This window comes from Gracilinanus agilis, chromosome 1 (genome assembly GCF_016433145.1).
Source record: "Gracilinanus agilis isolate LMUSP501 chromosome 1, AgileGrace, whole genome shotgun sequence".
Classification (NCBI taxonomy): Eukaryota; Metazoa; Chordata; class Mammalia; order Didelphimorphia; family Didelphidae; genus Gracilinanus; species Gracilinanus agilis.
The window spans coordinates 141,037,987-141,059,211 of NC_058130.1; the positions used below are offsets into that span (position 1 = coordinate 141,037,987).

Sequence of the window (21,225 nt, forward strand, 5' to 3'; positions counted from 1 at the left end):
AGTCAATAACAACACCTGAGTGCTCAGATGGGAAGGGAAAAGCTAAAAGGGTGCCCATAAAGCGCTTCCCACTTTAAACCTAGCTCCCGTCCCTGCTAAAGTCTTGGCTTCTTGGCCGAAGGAGCTCAGGCTGCAGCACTGAGCCAGCAGTTGTTGGCTTCAAGCTGCCTTTGGCCCATGAGCAGCAAGTTAAAACGTTTGCTTTGGCTCAGGCTTGCACATTTGGCTCATTTCCGCCCTTCAGTCCTGCTTGTCTCCTTTTTGCTTCCAGGGGTAGATGAGCTCCCCAAAGAATAGCTTCTTACACAGGGAGCCCCAGGTGTCCTTGGGGTAACAGCTGTAGGTAGGGAGACGGTAGGTTTGGACCACACTGCCATATGACAAAGGATTGATCTGAAAATACACAACCGGGAAAGACCAGAGCAAAGATTAGTAATTATACTTTGGACTTCAAATGAAGCCAGTAAGGGATGGTATAAAGTATGTATGTGTTTATCTCCCTACCTCATTCTTGGTCTTTCTTATATATTCCCAACTGTGCTGCTGGGCACCTCTGGGGATCTACAGGAGGCAGAAGAATTTGCTTTTGGGCTCATTGCCAGGTTTCCTCCTGATGCCTACGTGCCATGTTTAAATGGTTTTGCAGTAAAAGGCACAGGCACACTGAGAATTCAGAGCAGTGCCATCTCTTAGAAGATCCCTGTTTCTTCGGATGGAATGAGTGCAAATATAGGTCCCTGTTCAGAAGGCAGGTCACATTTAAAATCTCTTACTAGACTTAATTTAACCTAGGGTTTTCCTTAGTCCAGAATGAGGGCTTCCCCGTGCTCTAAGTGCCTTGTAAGCTTCCCTTCACTATTTGCATAAGCAGAATATCCTTGAGAGGTTTTATGAGATGACCTAGGGAATACAGAACTAAGCTCAGAAGTGAGAGAACTAAAGATCTGAGAGCACCTAGGCTATGGTATGTCCTTGAATGTTTTATTTCATTACTGAATGTGTTTAGGAGGGAAGAGGAAGGAATGGGTCCTTTTAAAATTCCTGTTGTCCAACTTCCTCCCAACCACCAGGAATTTTCAGCAGGATGAACTGGGTTGTAAAAGAAATAAGCAAAGCAGTGATTGCTCTAAGTCTATAGGAGGCAGAACCTATCCAATGCCTACCTTCTTGCTATAAAAATATAAGAATCTAGGTTCTTGTAAGAGAGAAAAAGGTTAAAGGATTACAGTGAGACTTGTAAGCAAAAATGATAACTTTTCATTGCTCAGTTTTAAGTTTTTGAAGACCAAATTTAAAGTCTCACCTAAATCCTAGTTTGTAGGTCATATGGAACACTAAGTGAACTAGGAATCATGATGTCTAGGTCTTGCTTCTGGGAGATGTCTTCTGAACTTTTGAGCAGGCTACTGAACCTTCAGGACCTCAGTTTTCTTAGCATTATCTCTCACTAAAATGTCATTCAGGAGTTCGGGTCCTTAGAAAATATATTTTACTGAATTCCCAAAGGAGCTTAGAAACTAAACTTCCTGGATAGGTTCCAAGAAGAACCTGACTTCTATTGTATTCCTATTTATAGGAAATAGTATGTTAGAAATCCTTCTATGGGTCACATTATGAGTGGATTTCAAGGTCAGGAAATCTTTATCTTTATACTATTAGTATTTAAACTTTTTCCTCTGTATTTTACAGGAGTTTGGAATCATAAAGCTGGAAGGGACCTTAGAGACTGTCTGGTCTAGGCCTTGCTCTAGATCAAAATTGACACCTGCACCCAAGAGATTCTGGTCCCTAGTAGGGGACTCTTTTCATTCCATTTCTACAGGTTATCATTTTTCTCCTTTGGATGAAGTTACTGAACAGAAGAATATTAGCTTTCATTTAACCTACCAGTGATGAAAAAATAGTAAGATAGAAATCTTGCTTATTCCATGTTTTGTGACTTCCAATGAGAAAGTACAGTTAGGGACAAGTCACTCCCACTGAAAGATTTATTAGTCATCTTTCATGCATTTCTTCAGAGAGTTTGGGTTTTATATACTGAAGTACTGAAGCTCTGAAGTTTGTTGTTGTCAAGGCAAAGCTGGGCCTGTAAAAACCCATAACAGTTCCAACTTGTCTGAAGCTTCATTTGAGTTACTACAGTGACTCAATATTGTTAATTAAGAACAAAGCATTCCCAAGATGGACTGATCTGAGGTAAAAGGACCAAACTAGAGTTGTAAAAAGGCAAGCACATTTATAAAAGACTTTATGTGTAGTCATTATTCTCATTCCTAATTATGATCTGGAATACTCCTACCACTCTAAATAGAAACCAGTTTTATTTAAGACACTACAACTAGTAGGGCAAGTTGTTCAGAGGAAAATTGCTGAGAACAAACCAAAGGGAACATGCATTTTAGATAAAGTTGAATAATGTGGTCTTGCTGCAGGCTGTTTTATATGGAAGCACACTCTTAAAAGCATTAGGATCAGCTTCCTGAACTAAATAAATGGTGGGCTTTCTGTGACCTGGTACTAAAGGATCTTTCTCTTACAGAACAGCCAACTTTCTCACTTCCCTCTCTCTGTTCTAAATGGGTCACTGTCTAAAATTAATCTGCTAGAAGCTGATGGCAGGTGGGGCTCTAAACTCCAAAAGATCACGTTCCCACAAGTCCTTTCATAACTCAGTAATGCACAATATGTTCACACTCTTGGGCTAAGAATATGTTCAATAGGCTTGCTGAATCAGCTTAAGGAATGGCTGGTATGTGATTTTTGTTTTTTTTAAACTCTTACCTTCCGTCTTGGAATCAATATTGATTCCAAGGCAGAAGTGTGGTAAGGGCTGGGCAATGGGGGTTAAGTGACTTGCTCAGGGTCACGCTGCGGGGAAGTGTCTGAGGCCACATTTGAACCCAGGATCTCCTGTCCCTAGGCCTGGCTCTTCAATACACTGAGCCACCTAGTTGCCCCTTTTAAAATTTTTCTTGGGTATGTGATTTAAAAATACTTTTCTAACAAGAGAGTTGGAGTGACTTTGAAGAGGGAGAGATTTAATTGGCCAGTGGGCCAGGAAATCCCTAGACTATGAATTATGATTCTGAAGGAGTCTAAGATGTCACAGGTTCTATTCTATTTCCATGTAAGTCCCACTACCATAGAGACAGTGAGAACATTTCAACATGAGTTTGTTACTATGTTATATGGGTGCTACTCTGCAAAGAAGGAAAATTACCCTCTCAGCAACTGAATCTTCAGAAATGACCTACATCATTATATAAAGAGAGCAAAACCAAAGCTATTTCATCAATGTAGGTGAGCCCAATTCATGTTCCCATTATGGGAATAGGCACACGGATAACAAATAGAGACTAAAATAGAACAAAATGGGCTTCTATTCTCTTCCACCCTGGCCATAAAACTCAGATAAGCTATTGGGGAAGGTAGAATTACAAATAGGCCCACATCTTGGGAAATGTAGCTAAAGTAGCTGAGATCCTTATGTTAGCCCTAGTCACAGACACAGGCTGAAAGCAAATATGATATGGCCTGCTGTTACCTGCATCAACAGTCGAAGGGGTCTGCCCTCTTCCTGCTCCAGGACTCTAAACTTTACACCAGCTGAAAACCAAAGAAAAGATGTATGTGAATAAAGGAGGAACGTTTCTGTTCTTGGCTCCCTTTGGCCTAGTCTTACTGTACCTAAAGGCCAAATACCAGGGGGTGAGTCAACATAAACAGAAATCACCTGACTATATGGATGAAAAGACTACAAATATCAGTCACTCTATTTTGCTTGTTAACAAAAGGGATAAGTGGGTGGAGGAGGAAATTTTACAGATAGAAAAAAAAGAAACTTTCTCTTAGAAACTCAGTTTGAGAAAACAGAAGCCTATCTGGGAATGACATACAACTTTCATCTTCTTTTCTGAATTCGTTTTTTTTTTTGGAGAGGGGGGAGTAGGGAAGAGCTAATTATCAAAAGAACTTCACAGAACTTTATTGAAATAAAGAAAAGGGAGATTTCTAACAGGGAATGGAAAGTGGCTGCTTTTCACAGTTGGACAGGGCTGTCAGCATGGTGGTGGGTTTTTGCCCCTATTCATTACCAAATCAATTCAATTCAACTAATGAAACACCTCAGACTGGCATTCATGGCCCACTCCAATCTAGTTCAGCTTAGCTTCTGTGAGGCTTCTCTCACACTACTGTTCAATTATGCCCCAATTCAATTAGACCACTCACAAATCCAATGCATTCCCTCTACACCTTTATTCTTAGAATGCTCTCTTCCTCATGACTGCCAGCTGAAACCTCACTCATCCTTTAAGGCCCAATTCCAAAGCAACTGATTGTATAAGGATTTCCCTTGATTACCCCCCATTTCTTCCATTGGTCTTTATACAGCATTATATTTCTTTTATACTTTTGTTGTTTCTGCTGAATTACAGTCATTACCTAGTTAATGGATAGCTTGTATAGTTATGATATAACATATGTGGGTTCTATCTTTCCTAGAGGTAGCATGGTCTGGTGGATAGAGAGCTGATTTCAAAAACTGCAGACTGACACATCTTGGCTAAATGACCTAAGCTAAGTCACTTAACTTCTCACTGCTTTAGGCAGCTCTCCAACACCACAGGTTACAGAGGTGCTGACATATTAGAAGAGGGAGTTTCTTCACCTGGAACTTCCCTAGATCTATGAAATCAGTCCCTTTCCCTTTATCATCCCTATAAACTTATAAACCTTGAGGCTATGCATTACATCTTAATTATCTTTGTATTTTTCCTAGCATGAAGCACAATGTTTTGCACATTGTGAATACTTAACACATCATTATTATTATAGGAATATTTGGTTTTTCCATTTATTTATAGTTAAAGAAAGACTGATGGCTATAGTGACAGGAGCCTTTCCCCACCATCATGGTGTCAGAATGAATTCTAAACAATGGATGGCTTTCATCTTCATCTTAATCAGTTTCACATTTTGGATGCCACCAGCCAACTGTCTCTGCTTCCCCAACGATGATGCCTGAGATTGTCAGGCCTCTTGGACGTTTGGAAAGAAAGCCCAACAGCTTTGTATGCTACTATACATATATCACATGTATATATATCACAAGGTATAAATGATCAATGCACACTCCTCAATTTCTTGATCCAGTGGTAGGAACTGGTTGCATTTAGTCAGCTCAATATGGCAATCTGGCAAAAATATATCAAATGGCTTCTGAATTTAGAATCCGATATGACCCCCTCAGAACTGGCACTGACACCAAGAAATCTTTGCTTCTGCCTTTATGGGCTTAGCACTCAGTACCTGAGGCAAGCAGAATAAGCAAAGTCAAAATATGGCAGCTATAAATTTGTTTCTCAAGGGCAGTTTGGGTGTCCTTTACATTTTTCTGGTTATCTTGGGCTTACAACAGTAGCTTTGAAAGGCTAGTTTTGAAAACTATCATTCAGGGAAACGATATTATGGGATATAGCACCTCTCATTTATTTAGCAGTTTGATATTTACAAAGAACTTTCCTTAGAACTCTGTGAGCAAGGTAATGCAAGTGTTATTGTCTCCATCTCATAGAGGAGGAAATTGAGTTTGGAGAAGTTAAATGACTTGCCCATTATTCCACAGTAAGGCATAAAGCAGAGACTCAAACTTGGGTTTTCTGATGCCAAGACCAGTTCTCTTGTGATTCCATTACATGCCAAGTGGGAAGCTAGATCAGGTGACCTCTAAAATTTCTCCCAATCTCAGTTTCTATTGATCACTTCTCAGGTAAATCAGGCAGACAAATTTACATAGCACACAGGATGATAAATAGAAAGATCAACCCAAGTATGAATTTTTTCTTTATGCAGAGTCTGACCCAACATAAACAAGGGCCATGTTCCAGGTAAGAAAGGTGGAATGACATTTTGGGCCCATGAATCCTGGGTCAGAAGGAATCTCATGATGTTTGGGGTGTAACTACTTAGGTATGAGTCTTGAGCCAGTTCTGATTGATCAACTGAATGTTCTGTGGATGCAGGTTTAGATTAGGACTCATTCCATTTGATCAGATCTTAGTGGGCCAGTTATGCTGAAGGACCTTGTCCCAACCTCTGCATTAAAGGAATGCTGCAGAATCACATATTTCAGAACTGAAGAAACCTCTAGGGTCATAACATTAAGTCATTTCCTTTTCTTCTTAACACTGTCCCAAAGCTAGAAATGCTGGCATTCTGGTATATATCATCTTGTCTCTTTTGCACCAAAACTGTTGTGTCTGCAATTGAGACTGTAGGTTCTTTCTTTACCTAATGTCAAGTTCAATCCTGGCACTGTGTGTGAAGGGAGGAGTGAAAGGGCACTGTGAAGGAAGTACAGTTTGGCCAGAGTTTGTGATTTGTTCACACTCTAAACAGCTACTTTAGTTAGTTCTAAACTAAATCATGCTAATGTTTTCTGTGGAAATTTAACACTAGCCTGTATCCCTTTCTTTGGTATTCCAGGATAACCTTTGGATTTTAAAGGGAAAAAGTTTAATCTTCAGAATGAAGTTACAATGTGCTTCTTCTACCCTTGTTGAATAGGGGAGGAGACAAAGTCTTTTGTTTATCTGTAAACAAGTCTCTTGAGATAGTGTGGCAGAGAAAAGTGCACATGTGCACAGAGCAGCCTTTCTAAAGGTTTTATGATGCCTGGCATCCAGAAAACTGCCTCTTGTCTAGAGGAAGGTCAGAGTGCCCTAATCAGAAGAGTTTGGGAAAGGGACATCACCAAGAGCATAAACTGGAATACAAGGAGGAAGTGAGAGGGCTTTTTCCTGAGAATCTAGAGTGAGTAGGTGGCTCAGAAAGGAAGGCAGGGCAGCTGACCACATGTAGCTGACGCTTTCTTTTTCTCTGGCCTGCTTTTTATTATTTAACAAATAATTATAAATTAAGAAGTAGTTTCCAGAGAATTTTAATTATAACATTTCCCTTTAAATTGATCTGGAAAGTAACTGTCAAGAGAGTTTTTAAAGAGCTTTAATGCCCAGGAAAAGAGTGGTTCTAAAATCAAACTAATGAATGAACAGAAAAGGGTTTGATTTAGGCCTAGTAAGCCACTTGGCTGATCTGCCCTTTCATCTTTCCAGTCTGGCAACTGTGTGGGTCATGATAGAAGAAGTAATTTTCATTTATATTTTAATTAACCTGCACTAGAAACTCTAGGTCAAAGCAAATGGGTAGTCAGTGAGTGATATTACAAAAATATCAAGAATGTTTCTGCTCTGGGCCAAGACAGGTATGAGGGATTGGGTTTTTATTTTATGGACCTCTTGGACCATTAAAATGGGATGTGATTAAAATCTGTGCCTTATATGAACAAATCTGCCCAATCTAACTTATCCTGGGTTAAGGTTCCAAAATATGTTCTTTTTTATTTTGTCTCTGTTTTAAATCCTTACTTTCTGTTTTAGAATCAATAGTAAGTATCATTTCCAAAGCAGAAAAGTGACAAGGGCTGGGCAACTGGGGTTAAGTGACTTGCCAAGGGTCACACAGTTAGGAAGTGTCTGAGGCCAGATGTGAACCCAGGACCTCTCATCTCCAGGCATGGTTGTCCATCCACTGAGCCAGCTAGCTGCCTCCTAAATAGGTTTTAATTTTATTTTAAAACCCTTATATTCTGTCTTAGAATTACTCCTGTGAATTGGTTCCAAGGCAGAAAAATGGTAAGAGCCAGACAATGGAGATTAAGTGATTTTCCCAAGGTCACCCAGCTAGGAAGTATCTGAGGCCAGGGCAGGCTCTCAAGCCACAAAGCCACCCAGCTGTCCCCCTAAATAGGTTTTTTAAAATTATTTTCCCCCTGAGACTTCTTTATGATGCCTTTATAGTTTTTAAATTTATTTTTATTTTTTATTATAATATAATATAATAATAAAACATACAAAATATATTTTATTGTTTTTATTTATTTTTATATTATACATATAATTATATGTATTTTAATATATAATAAATAAAATAAAATAAAATAACATAATAAAATTGTATTTATTTATTATTATTTTTTTTAAGCCCTTACCTTCTGTCCTGGAGTCAATACTGTGTATTGGCTCCAAGGCAGAAGAGTGGTAAGGGTAGGCAATGGAGGTCAAGTGACTTGCCCAGGGTCACACAGCTGGGAAGTATCTGAGTTCAGATTTGAACCTAGGACCTCCCGTCTCTAGGCCTGGCTCTCAATTCACTGAGCTACCCAGCTGCCCCCCTTTAGTTTTACTTAAAATTTTTTTTTTGCCAGATTTTCCTAACTTGATTTTGCAGAATCTCAGATTTGGAAGAAATTTCAGAGGCTCTCTTGGTCAACCAATATATTTTTTTGGTTTAACTAGTAAAAATGAAATACAATTAATCAGTTAAACCAAAATCTATGTTCTCTCCTTACACATAGCACCTACCTGCAAGCCTGTAGGACCTGCAGAACCGAAGACCAATGGAATAGAGGGGGAGAGAATCTATAAGGTCCACCAGCAAATGGATCAGTCCTTGCACAATCACCACCAACAGACGGAGCTAGAACAAGAAAAACAGCACTGTGAAATAGCTTCCAAGAGAGACAAGCAGGTCAGTCAGCCTAGTCAACTCATCTTCCTGCCAAGATTGCCCAATCCAACCCAACTTTGGATACCCCTGCTGCCATCATGGAAATGAGCTCTCTTGCTTTGCCTAAGCACCTAAGACCCCACCAGAGGCTGTATCTTTCTTATATAAGAAATCTGAAAAGTACATTGCTGGAACCTACAAACCAGAGACTACTTCTCTAAGATTTGAAAATGGGCAAGCTAAGTGGCACTAGGCCTGGCCAGGAAGATTCATCTCCTTAAGTTCAAATCTGACCACCATCACTTATTAGCTGTGTGACACTGGGCGTCACTTAATCCTGCTTGCCTCAGTTTCCTCATCTAAAAACGGAACTGAAGAAGAAAATTACGAACCATTCCATTTTCTTTGCCAAGAAAACCTCTGAAGGGGTCACAAAGAGTCAATCAGATAAGACAACAAAAGTTTGCAAAACAGTCTATGTACTTTTTGTCTTATTGAATTAGGGTTCAGAGCACACTGTCAAAGTTCCTAAGAGTCAAGGGGTCAAAAACAGAGCCAGATTTTCTAGATGAAAGCAGAGGTTTCTTAGCAACCTTTCTATAATTTTCCCTAAAAAAGGAAGGCAACCAGTCAAATTTGGCAAGGAAAAATGATGTAATACAATCATGATCCTTTTCCATAAGTCATTTCAGAATAACTAATATTATTATTAGACAAATGATAAAGACGGAGGGAGGGAGGGAGGAATTTGCTAATATCATCTATGCTTTATGTTCTGCTATGCATTGCTTTAAAGAGCACCTATCAGCTATTGAGTGAGGGGTGAACCAAAATGCCTAATGATTTCAGTCTCAAGCCCAATCTTAACTTTTATGGCTTCAAATAAGGCATGATGGATGCTGACCATCTGCCAGATGGACAAGGATCAAAGCAGCCAAGTGGTTATCTTAGCAAGCCTGTAGGGAAAAATTAATTAGAATCTAGGGGAAAGACAATGGACCAGGTTTTAGTTGAGAAACTGTTCTAAGTACTCCCTGGAGGAAGATAGAACTTGGCAGTACGTATATTGCTCTTTTTACCTGTGGTCCCAGGAGGGAGTACAACATATTAAACCAAGATGGGAAAAAACAAAAAGGAAAAAAAAACAGATTAGGGATGATTTTCAGACTTCACTCATATTAGATGAACAGCATTAAACAGTAGGGTTGTCCACTTACCAGAGTAAAGACTAAATAGTAGAGGGCTGTGGTAGGCAGAAGGAATAACAGGATGGTAAAAAGCAAAGTCCCAATAAAGAGCTGTAAGACAAAACAGACATTCATATATTTAACATTAAAAGGAAGTGCAATGAGAGTAACCTAAATTTGAAAAAATCCTTTTACTTAAAGTGGGAACATTTCTGGTCCCTCTTTTTTTACTCTTGTACTCATCCTATAACTAAATAGAATTTCTGCTAATCTTAATGGTTTGGTTTTCACAAGAAAATTCAATAGAGGGCAGCTGGGTAGCTCAGTGGAGTGAGAGTCAGGCCTAGAGACAGGAGGTCCTAGGTTCACACCCGGCCTCAGCCATTTCCCAGCTGTGTGACCCTGGGCAAGTCACTTGACCCCCATTGCCCACCCTTACCAATCTTCCACCTATGAGACAATACATCGAAGTACAAGGGTTTAAAAAAAATATATAAAAAAAAATTCAATAGAACAATTTATTCTCTCTGAAAGCTTCATTCTGATAATGCTGCCTGACAGTTCCATGTGTTGTATGTCAACTATACCACAGTTTAATTACTGGCACTATGACATTTGATCTTATAAGATGGAAAAGCTTGATAAAAAGCTAGAAGAGTCAGTTTTTTGCAAAATAAAGAATATATTTATCATCAAGGGGAAGGGAAAAGGGACACTAAAATAAGCATTTATTAAGCATCTACTATGTGCTAGGCATTGTGCTAAATACTTTATGGATATTATCAAGATAAGCAAAAACACATTCCAAATGCTAGACTGTCCAGATGGTGAGAACCAATATCCCAAAGTTGTCACAATATGAACTCCTAATAAGAAAAAGACTCAATCTTAGTCCTCTGACAACTTCTAGATGATAATACTATGATCAAAGTAATTTTAATCAGTGCCTTTCTCAACAGGTCTAATTGGCCACATCCTACTGTTATGGCCAAGTAGGCTTTAGAACATCATAAAGCTTTCTAAACAGGGATATCAGGAGTTATAATTGTCTCCAGGAAGGGGTTGATTGTTTTTTAATAGGATTCCTATGACCTATCTTTCCAAAAACCTCTCTCAGCCCTCATCCAGGATAGAGAAAAGAGAATATATTATTATTCAGTATCTGGGCTGCCAAAAATCAATTTTTTAACTGTCAGCCTAGGCTTTGCCTCTAACTATGTAATCTTAGGGACATAATACCAGTCTGGATCATGGTTTCTTCCTCAGCAAAGAGTTGAACTAGATGATCAATTATGTTCTATGATTCTATGAGATACCATTGAAACACCTTGGTAGTTCCTAGATCCCATCCTGTCCTCCTCTCCTTCCCTTCTCCCCAAACACATGCTGAGTACCCGATGTTATTTTATTTATCTTGGATGTATGGATGAGCAGCATTCTGGTGTAAACTAGTTCTCCCTTGTAGGCACATTTTAAATCATGATAAAACTTTTTCTAGGACTGTGCTTTCCACCCATGGCCATTTATTAATTATTAACATAGGAAACAGTGAAGTCCAGCTATGACTCAATACCTCCATGATTAAACCTATTTAAGGTTTTTACTACTCTAGAAAATTGGATATTAGTTCTTGGCCTTAACCACTGTGGTTTATTCTGAAACTGTACCACAGAAAATAAGCAGGATGACCTAATGATGCTAGAAAAGGTGAGGGGAAAACCCCAGATACCAGGTTGACCTGCCCAAAATGACTGGGTTTTAAGGCAGGGACCAAAGTAAAGCAGGCAGGTAGGATGTTTAAAGAAGTTCATACTGCTAAATGACAAATACTGGGATTAGAAAAAATATACTGGGCCCCAGAAAACTCTAGGCAACTTGCTAGGAAGCTCTAGTTCTTTTTCTCTGAAGGCTCCCCAGAACATGCATTGGCTGGGATCAAATTGAGAGAGAAGTCATCTTCTGTTTCATGACACTCACCTTTTGGATGTAAGTTTACTCATATTTCACTAGTCAGTCTTTAGCCAAAGCATAAATAATGATAACTATCATATAAAGCAAAGTAAACAAGATCTTTTTCATGAGCTCAGGCTCTTCTACTGAAGAATTATGGCAAAAGTAATGGGCAGCACTGAATTTTCTCAGACTCTGATATTTAGCACTTTTTTTTTTAACCCTTACCTTCTGTCTTATAATCAATATCAAGTATCAGTTCCAGGCCAGAAGAGTGGTGAGGGCTGGGCAATCAGGGTTAAGTGACTTGCCCAGGGTCACATAGCTAGGAAATGTGTGGTGTTAAATCTGAACCCATGACCTCCTGTCTCCAAGTCTGGTGCTCTATCCACTGAGTCACCTAGTACACTTTGTACTCTTTCTTTAACTATTTCTCATTCCCACACCAAATAACAAATGTTCTAGGACAAAACAGAGATAATGCCTCTAGAATTCTTTGACCATAATAGGTGGTTAATTAATTGCTATTGAATGTATAGATGCCTGGAATAAGCACTGGCAAAGTTTTTATGTTGTATGCTTGCCAATGGCTCAAGAAGGATGAGTATTAAGTGTGCCAGCACTTAAATGTGTCCTGACATGGTGCTCGTTTAACCTAAAACAGAAGTGGATGGAGAAGAGTGGCAGCTAATTGGAGAAATTAACAGGGATAGAGATTTCTGTTTGAGCATCATTAAAGAACTGACATGTTTGGCAGGACAGCCTAGACTGATACCTATTGTAGTTTTGACCAATGAGTAACTAAAAAGATTGGTCAATATGCAACCTGAGCAGAAGATGAGATTCAGGTGGCACACCAAATACAAGGAAGTATAGATGAGAACAGCCCAACACTGTGCTCATTTGCAAAGACTGGAGGAGAAGAAGAATTGTAAATTTTTGGCTAATACCTGATCCAAATCATAGGAACAGGAATCCACCCGCTGTCTCAGGACATTCCACTTCTTTCCTCGGAAGAGGCGCCAGAGAGAAGACAAGCCATAGATCTTCAGACAGTACAATCTACAGAAGAAAGGAATGATTCAAGTAATTATTATCTGGTGTTCTTGGGGCCTGTGAGTTAGAAAAACTGGGGATTCCATGATCAAAGTATTTATCAGAGATGACCTAAAAGGATTAGCAGGATGATTAGGTTAATGGATATTTTTTTGTTACTCAGAAATGCTAGGAAATATATATATATATATATATATATATATATAAAATTTTTTTTTTTTTTGTCCAGATGTGTTTTCATTAATGTCAGTAGTGGTCTTGAGGGGAATCTTTCTGCCAATGTAGAATGGCAACTGCTATGCAATTTATAGCCTCAGAGAGGTATCTAGGATACTGAGAGGTTGGGTGATTTGCCCCAGGTCCATAGCCAATATGTTTCAGAGGCAAGACTTGAACTCAAGGACAACTCCTTCCATCTATCAATGGTCCTAGTCCAGTTCCCAGAAACTTTCAGTATAATAGCAGTCATGATACTACGTTCACATTTCCCTTTACATTTTACAAAGCGTTTTTTCTCACAACACTCCTTAAAGGCAGACTCTGTAAGTATTACTATTCCTATCTTCCACCTGAGGAAGCAGTGGCCCAGAGGGTTTAAGTAACTTGCCTGAGCTCATCCCACTAGTAATCTAGCAGAGAGCAAAGATTGAGTTTGGAATAGAAGACCAGATTCTGAAGCCAGCTCTGACTGATGCCTGGCAGAGATTTCACGTCCCTGGGACTCAGCTTCTCAGCTGTGCAGTGAGGTCATGAGGCTAGCTGGCTCTTGTCCCTTCCAGGTCTAACTCTCCCAAGCTCAGACTCAAACTTTCATTCCACATCCAGTGCTCCCTGCACCACACTGAGCTGTCTCAGGCAACACCATGTGGGCAGCGTGGGGAGCGGAGTCTGCCAGAGCACACTCTGTACTGGCTGCTTAAGATTTTGTCTTCCCTGTCTATGCTCTGCTTCCATGCACCACTATCTGCAGTTTTAACTAATGGGGGTGGGGGGGTGGATGTGTGCGGAGGAGCCAGTGTGAAATGAGCTTAACTTCCTCTGCTGTGAGCCTGTGGACACAGTCAAAGGACTATGCTTGGGGGGATAATTATGCCAACTGTACCCACCTGGCTCCATAAACATAAAAGCAATAAATGTGGAAAGTGAGGAGTGCGAAGATGTCTGAAAGTATGGACAACACCACTGTCAGGCCCAGGCAGGCTGAAAGACCCACATACCACAGGATCATTTCAATGAATGGGGACAACAAGTGGATATAACCTAGAAGAAAAGAATAATTTCCTGTGTTAGAAGAACAGTCTCAGTTGGTCTGTTTCTCTTGGAGCAGCTTTAAAAGCTGGAATCACCGAAGTGGTATACAAGAGTCACCCCAGGGAACTCTGCTTCTGTCTCTGTCTAACAAGTGGCTTCAAAATACCTTTCAGTCACTTGTGCCTCTCAAGGGATTGTGGAGCAGGCCCTGGGTTTCTCTTCCCCACAATTTCTGTGGAGATCACATTTGTGAACTGACTACCTCCCACCACTTTCATTTGCTTTCCTAACACTAAACATGAGGGCACTTAAGCCACTCAGTAGCACCTTTAGTCAGCATGAAACTACTGAGGTCCCAGGGACAAAAAGATTGGCTTTCTTACTTAGAACTAGTGACAAGAATGGGAGGAGGAGGGCATAATGTGAAAGGATGCCTACAGAGTATGTGCTCAATAGTTTCTTTTTGTAAGAGAACATTTCTGGAATGGATATAGTGGAAAATTTAGCAAAAGCTTTTCAACAAAGTGAGCCATAGGAGTGCCTCAAGAAACTCGGAAAATGATGCTTCAGCTCTTTTAAATTCAGTGATCATTAGTTTCTTTGGGAGTTCACAGTGAGGAAATGCAAACTCAGACAAAAGCAGAGACTGGACAAACCTGATTCTTCTTTGGGTTTTCTTCCTTTTTACTGGTCCCTACTTGTATTCCTTTTGGCCTCATGTTTGATTAACCCAAAGGTGACGGGGTGGAGGCTCCTTCTCTTTCTCTGTTAATGCCAAAAGTCTGGGCTTTGTCTGGCTTCAATGTTTCCTTATTCCTTCTTTAGTTCATCCAGAGACAAATGGCTTTACTGGCCTCAAATGGAGAATACAGGGATCTTTCCTTGTGATCCTCCAAAATCTGTCCAAATCGGTCAGCCTCCAACTTTCTTGACTAATTGATCCCTGCTCCCATCTAGCTGACATTTCAGCCTGGCCTTTGTATGTGACCAGCCCTCATTTTCCCTTGGGAAAACCTGACAGGCATTCTTGCTACTCCTCCAACCCAAGTCCTGGGTACAAAGCTGCCAGTGCCTCTGCACTCTCCCACCAGCTTCCAGGGCCATTACTTCTGGCTGCCATTAGTTGCAACATCAGCAACCATTTGTTCAGACTGAGTCATAGATTACCTCCTCCCCACTAGGCGTGAAATACTCTGTGCAAGTTCCACATAGAGTAATATTAGTCATAAAGCAATACGTTATAATATCCACATGTAATTTTCACTGACAATAAGGGAAGGGCCATTGCTTTACATGAATAACAACCTAATCTCATATTTACAATGTCAGTAACTAGGAAGATTAAGAATGGTCAGCCTATATAGTCTATCAGAAAAGGATCTAGGTGAAGGTCTTCTGTCTCCCTAAAATCAATGTAATTGGCATTTAGATAGTACTAGGGATAGAATGCCGGGCCCAGAGTTGGGAGGACCTGTGTTTCAATCTAGCCTTGGACACTTCCTAGGTGTGTGACCCTGGGCAAGTCACAACCCCCGATTGCCCAGCTCTTACTGCTCTTCTGTCTTAAAGCTGATATTAAGATGGGGGCAGCTAGGGGATTCAGTAGATCGAGAGCCAGGCCTAGAGACAAGATGTCCTGCATTCAAATTTGGTCTCAGACACTTCCTAGTTGAGTGAACCCTGAGCAAATCACTTAACCCCTATTGCCTAGCCCTTACTGCTCTTTTGCCTTAGAGACAATACTTAGTATTGATTCTAAGATGGAAGGTAAGGGTATATTCCTGGATTTTATTTCCAGGTCTTTCCTTTTGCTCTGCCACTGACCTTTTATATGTTTTGTTTCCCACAATTACAATTTGAGTGCCTTGAGAACAGGGAATGTCTTATATTTTTTGGTCTGCTTCCCCAACACTGAACACATTTCTAGGCACAGAGCAAATACTTAATAAATTGGTTTCCTTCATTCATATCACTCTTTCCTCCCAGTGCTTCTAGGTCTTTCTCATTTCTCACTGGGGCATCATTCCACCGCAGAGCAGAGCAAACAAGGAAAGGTTGTACTTACTAATCCAGAGGTGAATGTGGTAGAGGAAGAAGCGGCCCAATACCTGGTCCAAAGCCCGGTTCATTTTTAGACCAGCAGGAACTCCCATCAACCACTGCAATAGGTCCTGGAGCTCCCGAGCTACATGCTGTCAACATAAAGGGGATGGTCCTTAGGAGAGAATGATACTGAATCTAAAGTTTAGTGGGTCTTAGCTCTGAGGAAGTCACTGGCAGAGCCACCCAAGATTAAGTAGGAGGTAAGTCATTCTTCCACAGATAAAAGAACAGACACAAGTTAAAGAACTTGCCCAAAGCCCCACAGCAAGTCAGAAGCAGGCCAGGGGCCAGGTTTTCTGGCTCTTGGTCAGGGACAAAGGATCAAACACAAGTATAAAACAGGCCAGTCAGGCCATCAATTTCTCATTCAGCCTTGTTGACTATCAGCACCAAAGGAATGTCTCACTGAACATGTGCAGTTCTCTTTCATTTCATTTGGAAAGTGTAGATGCATAATTTAATCTTTTAAAAATGTTTTCTTGATGATTCTTGTTTCTTACTTCATTCTTTTCTCAGTATATGCATCCCCTCAATAACTGAACATTCTGTTGTAACAAAGAAAAAATTCAGCAAAACTGACTGTCAAAACACCTGGGTGTGTACCATTCTGCCCTGCTAGTCTCTCAGGCCTCTACTGAGAGGAGAAAGTTTATTTCATCCTCTGTTTTCAGGGATCAGGAGTGGTCACTGCAGTGAATACAGGTTCAAGCTGCCTTTTAGTATTGTTTTCATTTACACTGCTGTGAATTCTATGGAACAATTTAATGGAGTGCAACTCAATTCAACACAGGTGGAATGAGGGTCAGAAACTGATGTAATCTCAGAGAGTTATCCTGAGATAGCAGAAATAGCCCTTGGACTTGGATTTGGAAGACTTGAGTTTGAATCCCAACTCTCCCATGAATTTATAAGTTATTTAACTTCTCTGAGACTCAGTGTCTTCCTCCTTAAATCTGTGATCCTAAAGCACAAGTATAACCATGTCACTCTCTTGTTCATGAAGCCTCTGTTGCTCCCTGTTGCCTCCAGGATAAACACAAACTATGTTAACCCTTTAAAATTTGGCTCCATCTTGTCTTTCCAGACTGACTACACATTTCCCTCCTGTCCTAGACATTCCAGCCAAAGTGCCCTTCCTGTGGCTGCACACAACCTTCCATCTACTCGTTCTGGTCCTTTAAAGGAGACACCCCCATGCCTGGAAAGCTCTCCCTCCTCACCTCCACCCTAAAGAATCTGGGGTTCTTTAAAAGCACAGCTCAGTTGTCAACCCTAACAGGAAGGCTTTTCCAATTGCCTCGGCGATTATATCTCTCCTACCAAATTATTTCATATTTATTTAGTTGTTTTGAAGAAAACATCTTGTAAAGCTGAAAAAGCCCCATAAATGTGAGTTTATAAGTAATCATTGAATCACCTAAGAACTAGGTGCTAGAGATACAAAGACAAAAATCAAACAGTCCCTGGCCTCAAGGAACATATACGCTCAATGAGAGGAGACAACACATGACTATTTGTGACTGTATAAGTATGTACAAGTCACCTCCCAAGCAGACAGAAGGTGACCTTAGATGGGAAGGCTTGGAGGAGGAAGAGGCCTGTGCCAGGAATTAGCTTCTGCATAAAGAGGAAACCAAAGGCTCTTGAGAGGCAGAGGAGAAGAAGAAAAGCATTCTAAGCATGGCAGATGGTCAGTGAAAAGCCATGGAGATAGGAGATATGAAGTGTTGGGAGAAAGGGATAGGAGAGAGGGGAGGAGAAAGGGAGGAGAGAGAAAGGGAGATACCCGATTGTCTCTATGATCCTAGAGTTAATAGGGAAACACTAGAATTTATTGATTTGGGAGAGGGGCTTGATCAGTATGTTAGAAAAATTCACAGCTATGTGAAGGATGAATTAGAGTTGGGAGAGGCCTGAGCTAGAGAGGACAATTAGGAGACTATTGGAATAGGCCAGGCAAAAGGTGATCAAGGGCTGGATGAAGGCGGTAGCTATGTGAGTGGAGAGGAGACATGTGAAAAAACAGAGAAGAGAAAAATGACAAAATCTGGCTACTAACTCGATATGTGGTGTGATAGAGGGAGGAGTTGAGGATGACCATGAGGTTGCAAATCTGGGTGTCTAGAAGAATGGTGGTGTCTTGTTACCTTGGTCAGATACTTAAGAACTTTAAGTGGTTAATTCATATTTTAAGAGCTTGAAAACAGAAAAGATCAAAAAGCTGCCAAAAGGATTTTCCTTAAGGACAGACAACAATGTGACTCTCTTAGTCCAGGTGTTAACTTCTTTGTATCATTGATCCCTTCTTAGAGTGTTTTTAAATACATGTAATATATAAAATTATAAGCAAAAATCTATTAACAGAGAAGTTCGAAAGGGGTATAGGTTTTCTGGGGAAATTTAAGGAGTTTTATTTTCAATTTTGAGATGCTTTGGGGATATCCAGTTTGAAATGTGCAATAGGAAATTGGTGATAAGTGATGTGCTTAGGAGACAGACTAGTCCTCCCAGATATATAAATCTGGGAGATATATTCATAGAGATGATAATTAAACCTATAGGTGCCAATATAGTCATCATAAAAATATGGAGGAATATAAGAGGGCCTAGGCCAGAAGCTTGGGCTCCTGGACTCACTTTGTGACACAGATGATACCCACCAAAGGAGAATAGAGAGGAACAGGCAGCTGGGCAGAAAAGTAGTTTGAGTGTAGCTTATACCCCTAATCTGCAGTAGTACTGCATTAAACTGAATAACATGATACAATATTGAAGTCAAAAGAGTCTGCTTATGTGACTGAGGCAAGTCATTGGTCTTCTCTGCATCTGTAATGATCTGAAAGGAAGTCCACTTGTTCCTTTAAAAAAAAATTCCCCAATGACATGTAAAAAGAATTTTTAACATATAAAAACTTTTTTGAGTGTCAAATTCCCCCTCCTCCCCATGAAATGGTGAGCAGTCTGATATAGATTTTACATGTACAATCGTGTAGAACATTTTTGCATATTAATCCTTTTGTGGAAGGAAACTCAAATCGCTACCCCTACCCCCAAATCAAAAAAGTGGAAAAAGTTTGCTTTGGTCTGGATTCAGACTCCATCAGTTCCTTCTCTGGAAGCAGATGGCATTTTTTATCATGAGTCCTTTGGGATTGTTTTGGGTCATTGTATTGCTGAGAACAGTTAAGTTATTTACATTTGTTCATCTCATAATATATCACTGTCACTATGTAGTGTTCTGTTTCTGCTTACTTCATTCTGCATCAGTTCATTTTTTAAGTCTTTTCAGGTTTTTCTGAGTTCCTTCTGGTCATTAGTTCTTATTTCCATCACAATTACATACTATAAGTTATTCAGCTATTCTTCAATTGATAGGTATCTCTTCACTTTCCAATTCTTTGCCATCACAGAAAGAGCTACTTTAAATATTTTTGAACACAGAGATCATTTTCCCCTTTTTTTTTTTTTTTATCTCTTTGGGATACAAACCTAGTAATGCTATTGCTGAGTCAAAGGGTATGTATGTGCTGTTTTATAGCCCTTTGGGCACAGATCCAAATTGCATTCCAGAATGGGTGAATCAGTTCACAACTCCCCCAGCAGTGCATTAGAGTTTCAATTTTCCCACATCTCCAGGTTTTGTTATTCTTCTTTTATGTCTTAATAGCTAATCTGATAGATACTGAGTGGTACCTCTGAGTTATTTTAATTTGTATTTCTCTAATCATTAGTGACTTAGAGCATTTTTTTACATGACTATAGATAGCTTTACTTTGAGAATTGTCTGTTCATACCCTTTGACCATTTATCAGTTGGAGAATGACTTGTATTCTTATACATTTGACTCATTTCTCTTTGCATTTAAGAAATGAGGCCTTTATTGGAGAAATGTGTAAAAATTTTTTAAAGTAATCCTTTTAATATCAAAAATTCAAACAACAGTTAACAGAGCAAGACAACTACTAGTCTCTAGAGCAGTGATGGGCAAACTTTTTAAAGAGGGGCCAAAGGAAAGGAAATGCTCATCTGTCAGTCTGTTTCTAAGGCAACTCTTTCAAGTTTCATTGTATTGTATCCTACTCATTGTATTCATCAGATTAGGAATAATGTCATGCAGCTGAATAGAATATTTCAGGGGGCCGCATCTGGCCCGAGGGCCGTAGTTTGCCCATCACTGCTCTAGAGGAATCAGAATAGTAATATTCCCTTCCTGCCCCAGGAGAAGATGTGTGTCATCCTTCTTTTCCCCTTCACCCACCTGGAATGCCTGAGATCCAGGATGCCTGGAACTCTGCTATACCACTATCTAATGATTGATGACCCCTGAATCAAACAGTTATACTCACAGTGGAATTAGTTATCAGTGAATCAGTATTAATTAGTAAGAGAGAAAATTAACACCAGAGAACCAATTTCCAAAAACAGTTTGTGAAAAAAGACAATCCCTGAAAAAAAATAACTAGTTTTTTTAGCTTTGTTGTTAATACTAAATCTAAGAGGAAAGCACAGAATGAGGTTTCCTATTTCAGGGATGCACAGGAAGCCCACAAAATTCTGAAACATCGGGTATGTTCATTCTAGTCATTTTCCTAACCTCTAAAAATCCATCTTTCTAGTCTAGTACTTGTTTCTCAGCTCCTCCAACATTTCCCTTATCAGTTACTGTCACGAAAGTACTACTGCCTTGTGCCAACAAATCTTGCCCTTGCAGCTGAGAACAGAACATACTTTATAAATAGAACTTATGTAATATTTAAAGCATAAGAGCCTGGCAACAGGAAGAGGTTTTCTTTTTTAAATTAAATATTTATATATCTGTACAATTTTGAAGTCAAAAGGTTTCCAGTCAAGGGTGTCCAGGGAGCTTTGCAATGATTAGAGAAGTTAATCCCCGAATCTGACACAGCACTACAATTTTGGGTATAGGCCATGCCCAACTATCTCAGACATATTGCTTTGTAGACCTTTTTGCCCCAGTGTGGGCTTCCTGATCTCCAAAGACTTTGCTAGTTTTTAGAAGAAACAGAATAAAACATATGAACCCTCTGAACTCAGACACTTGATCTGCTTTTGCTAAAAAATGAAAAGACAGGAGAGAATAGGGAGGTAA

General features: G+C 39.8%; 1 protein-coding gene across 1 annotated transcript in view; it reads right to left on the minus strand.

Annotated features, from left to right (window-relative positions):
- Positions 1–202: 202 nt before the first annotated feature.
- PIGQ (phosphatidylinositol glycan anchor biosynthesis class Q) overlaps positions 203–21,225 on the minus strand; it is a 36,178-nt gene continuing 15,155 nt past the window's right edge. Inside the window, exons 4-10 of the mRNA XM_044657137.1 lie at positions 16,078–16,204; positions 13,868–14,021; positions 12,656–12,767; positions 9,786–9,866; positions 8,424–8,538; positions 3,545–3,606; positions 203–393 (exon numbers count right to left, since the gene is read on the minus strand). Of these exons, the coding sequence (XP_044513072.1) occupies positions 241–393; positions 3,545–3,606; positions 8,424–8,538; positions 9,786–9,866; positions 12,656–12,767; positions 13,868–14,021; positions 16,078–16,204 (804 nt within the window). The 3' untranslated portion in view covers positions 203–240. The remainder of the gene's footprint in view (positions 394–3,544; positions 3,607–8,423; positions 8,539–9,785; positions 9,867–12,655; positions 12,768–13,867; positions 14,022–16,077; positions 16,205–21,225) is intronic.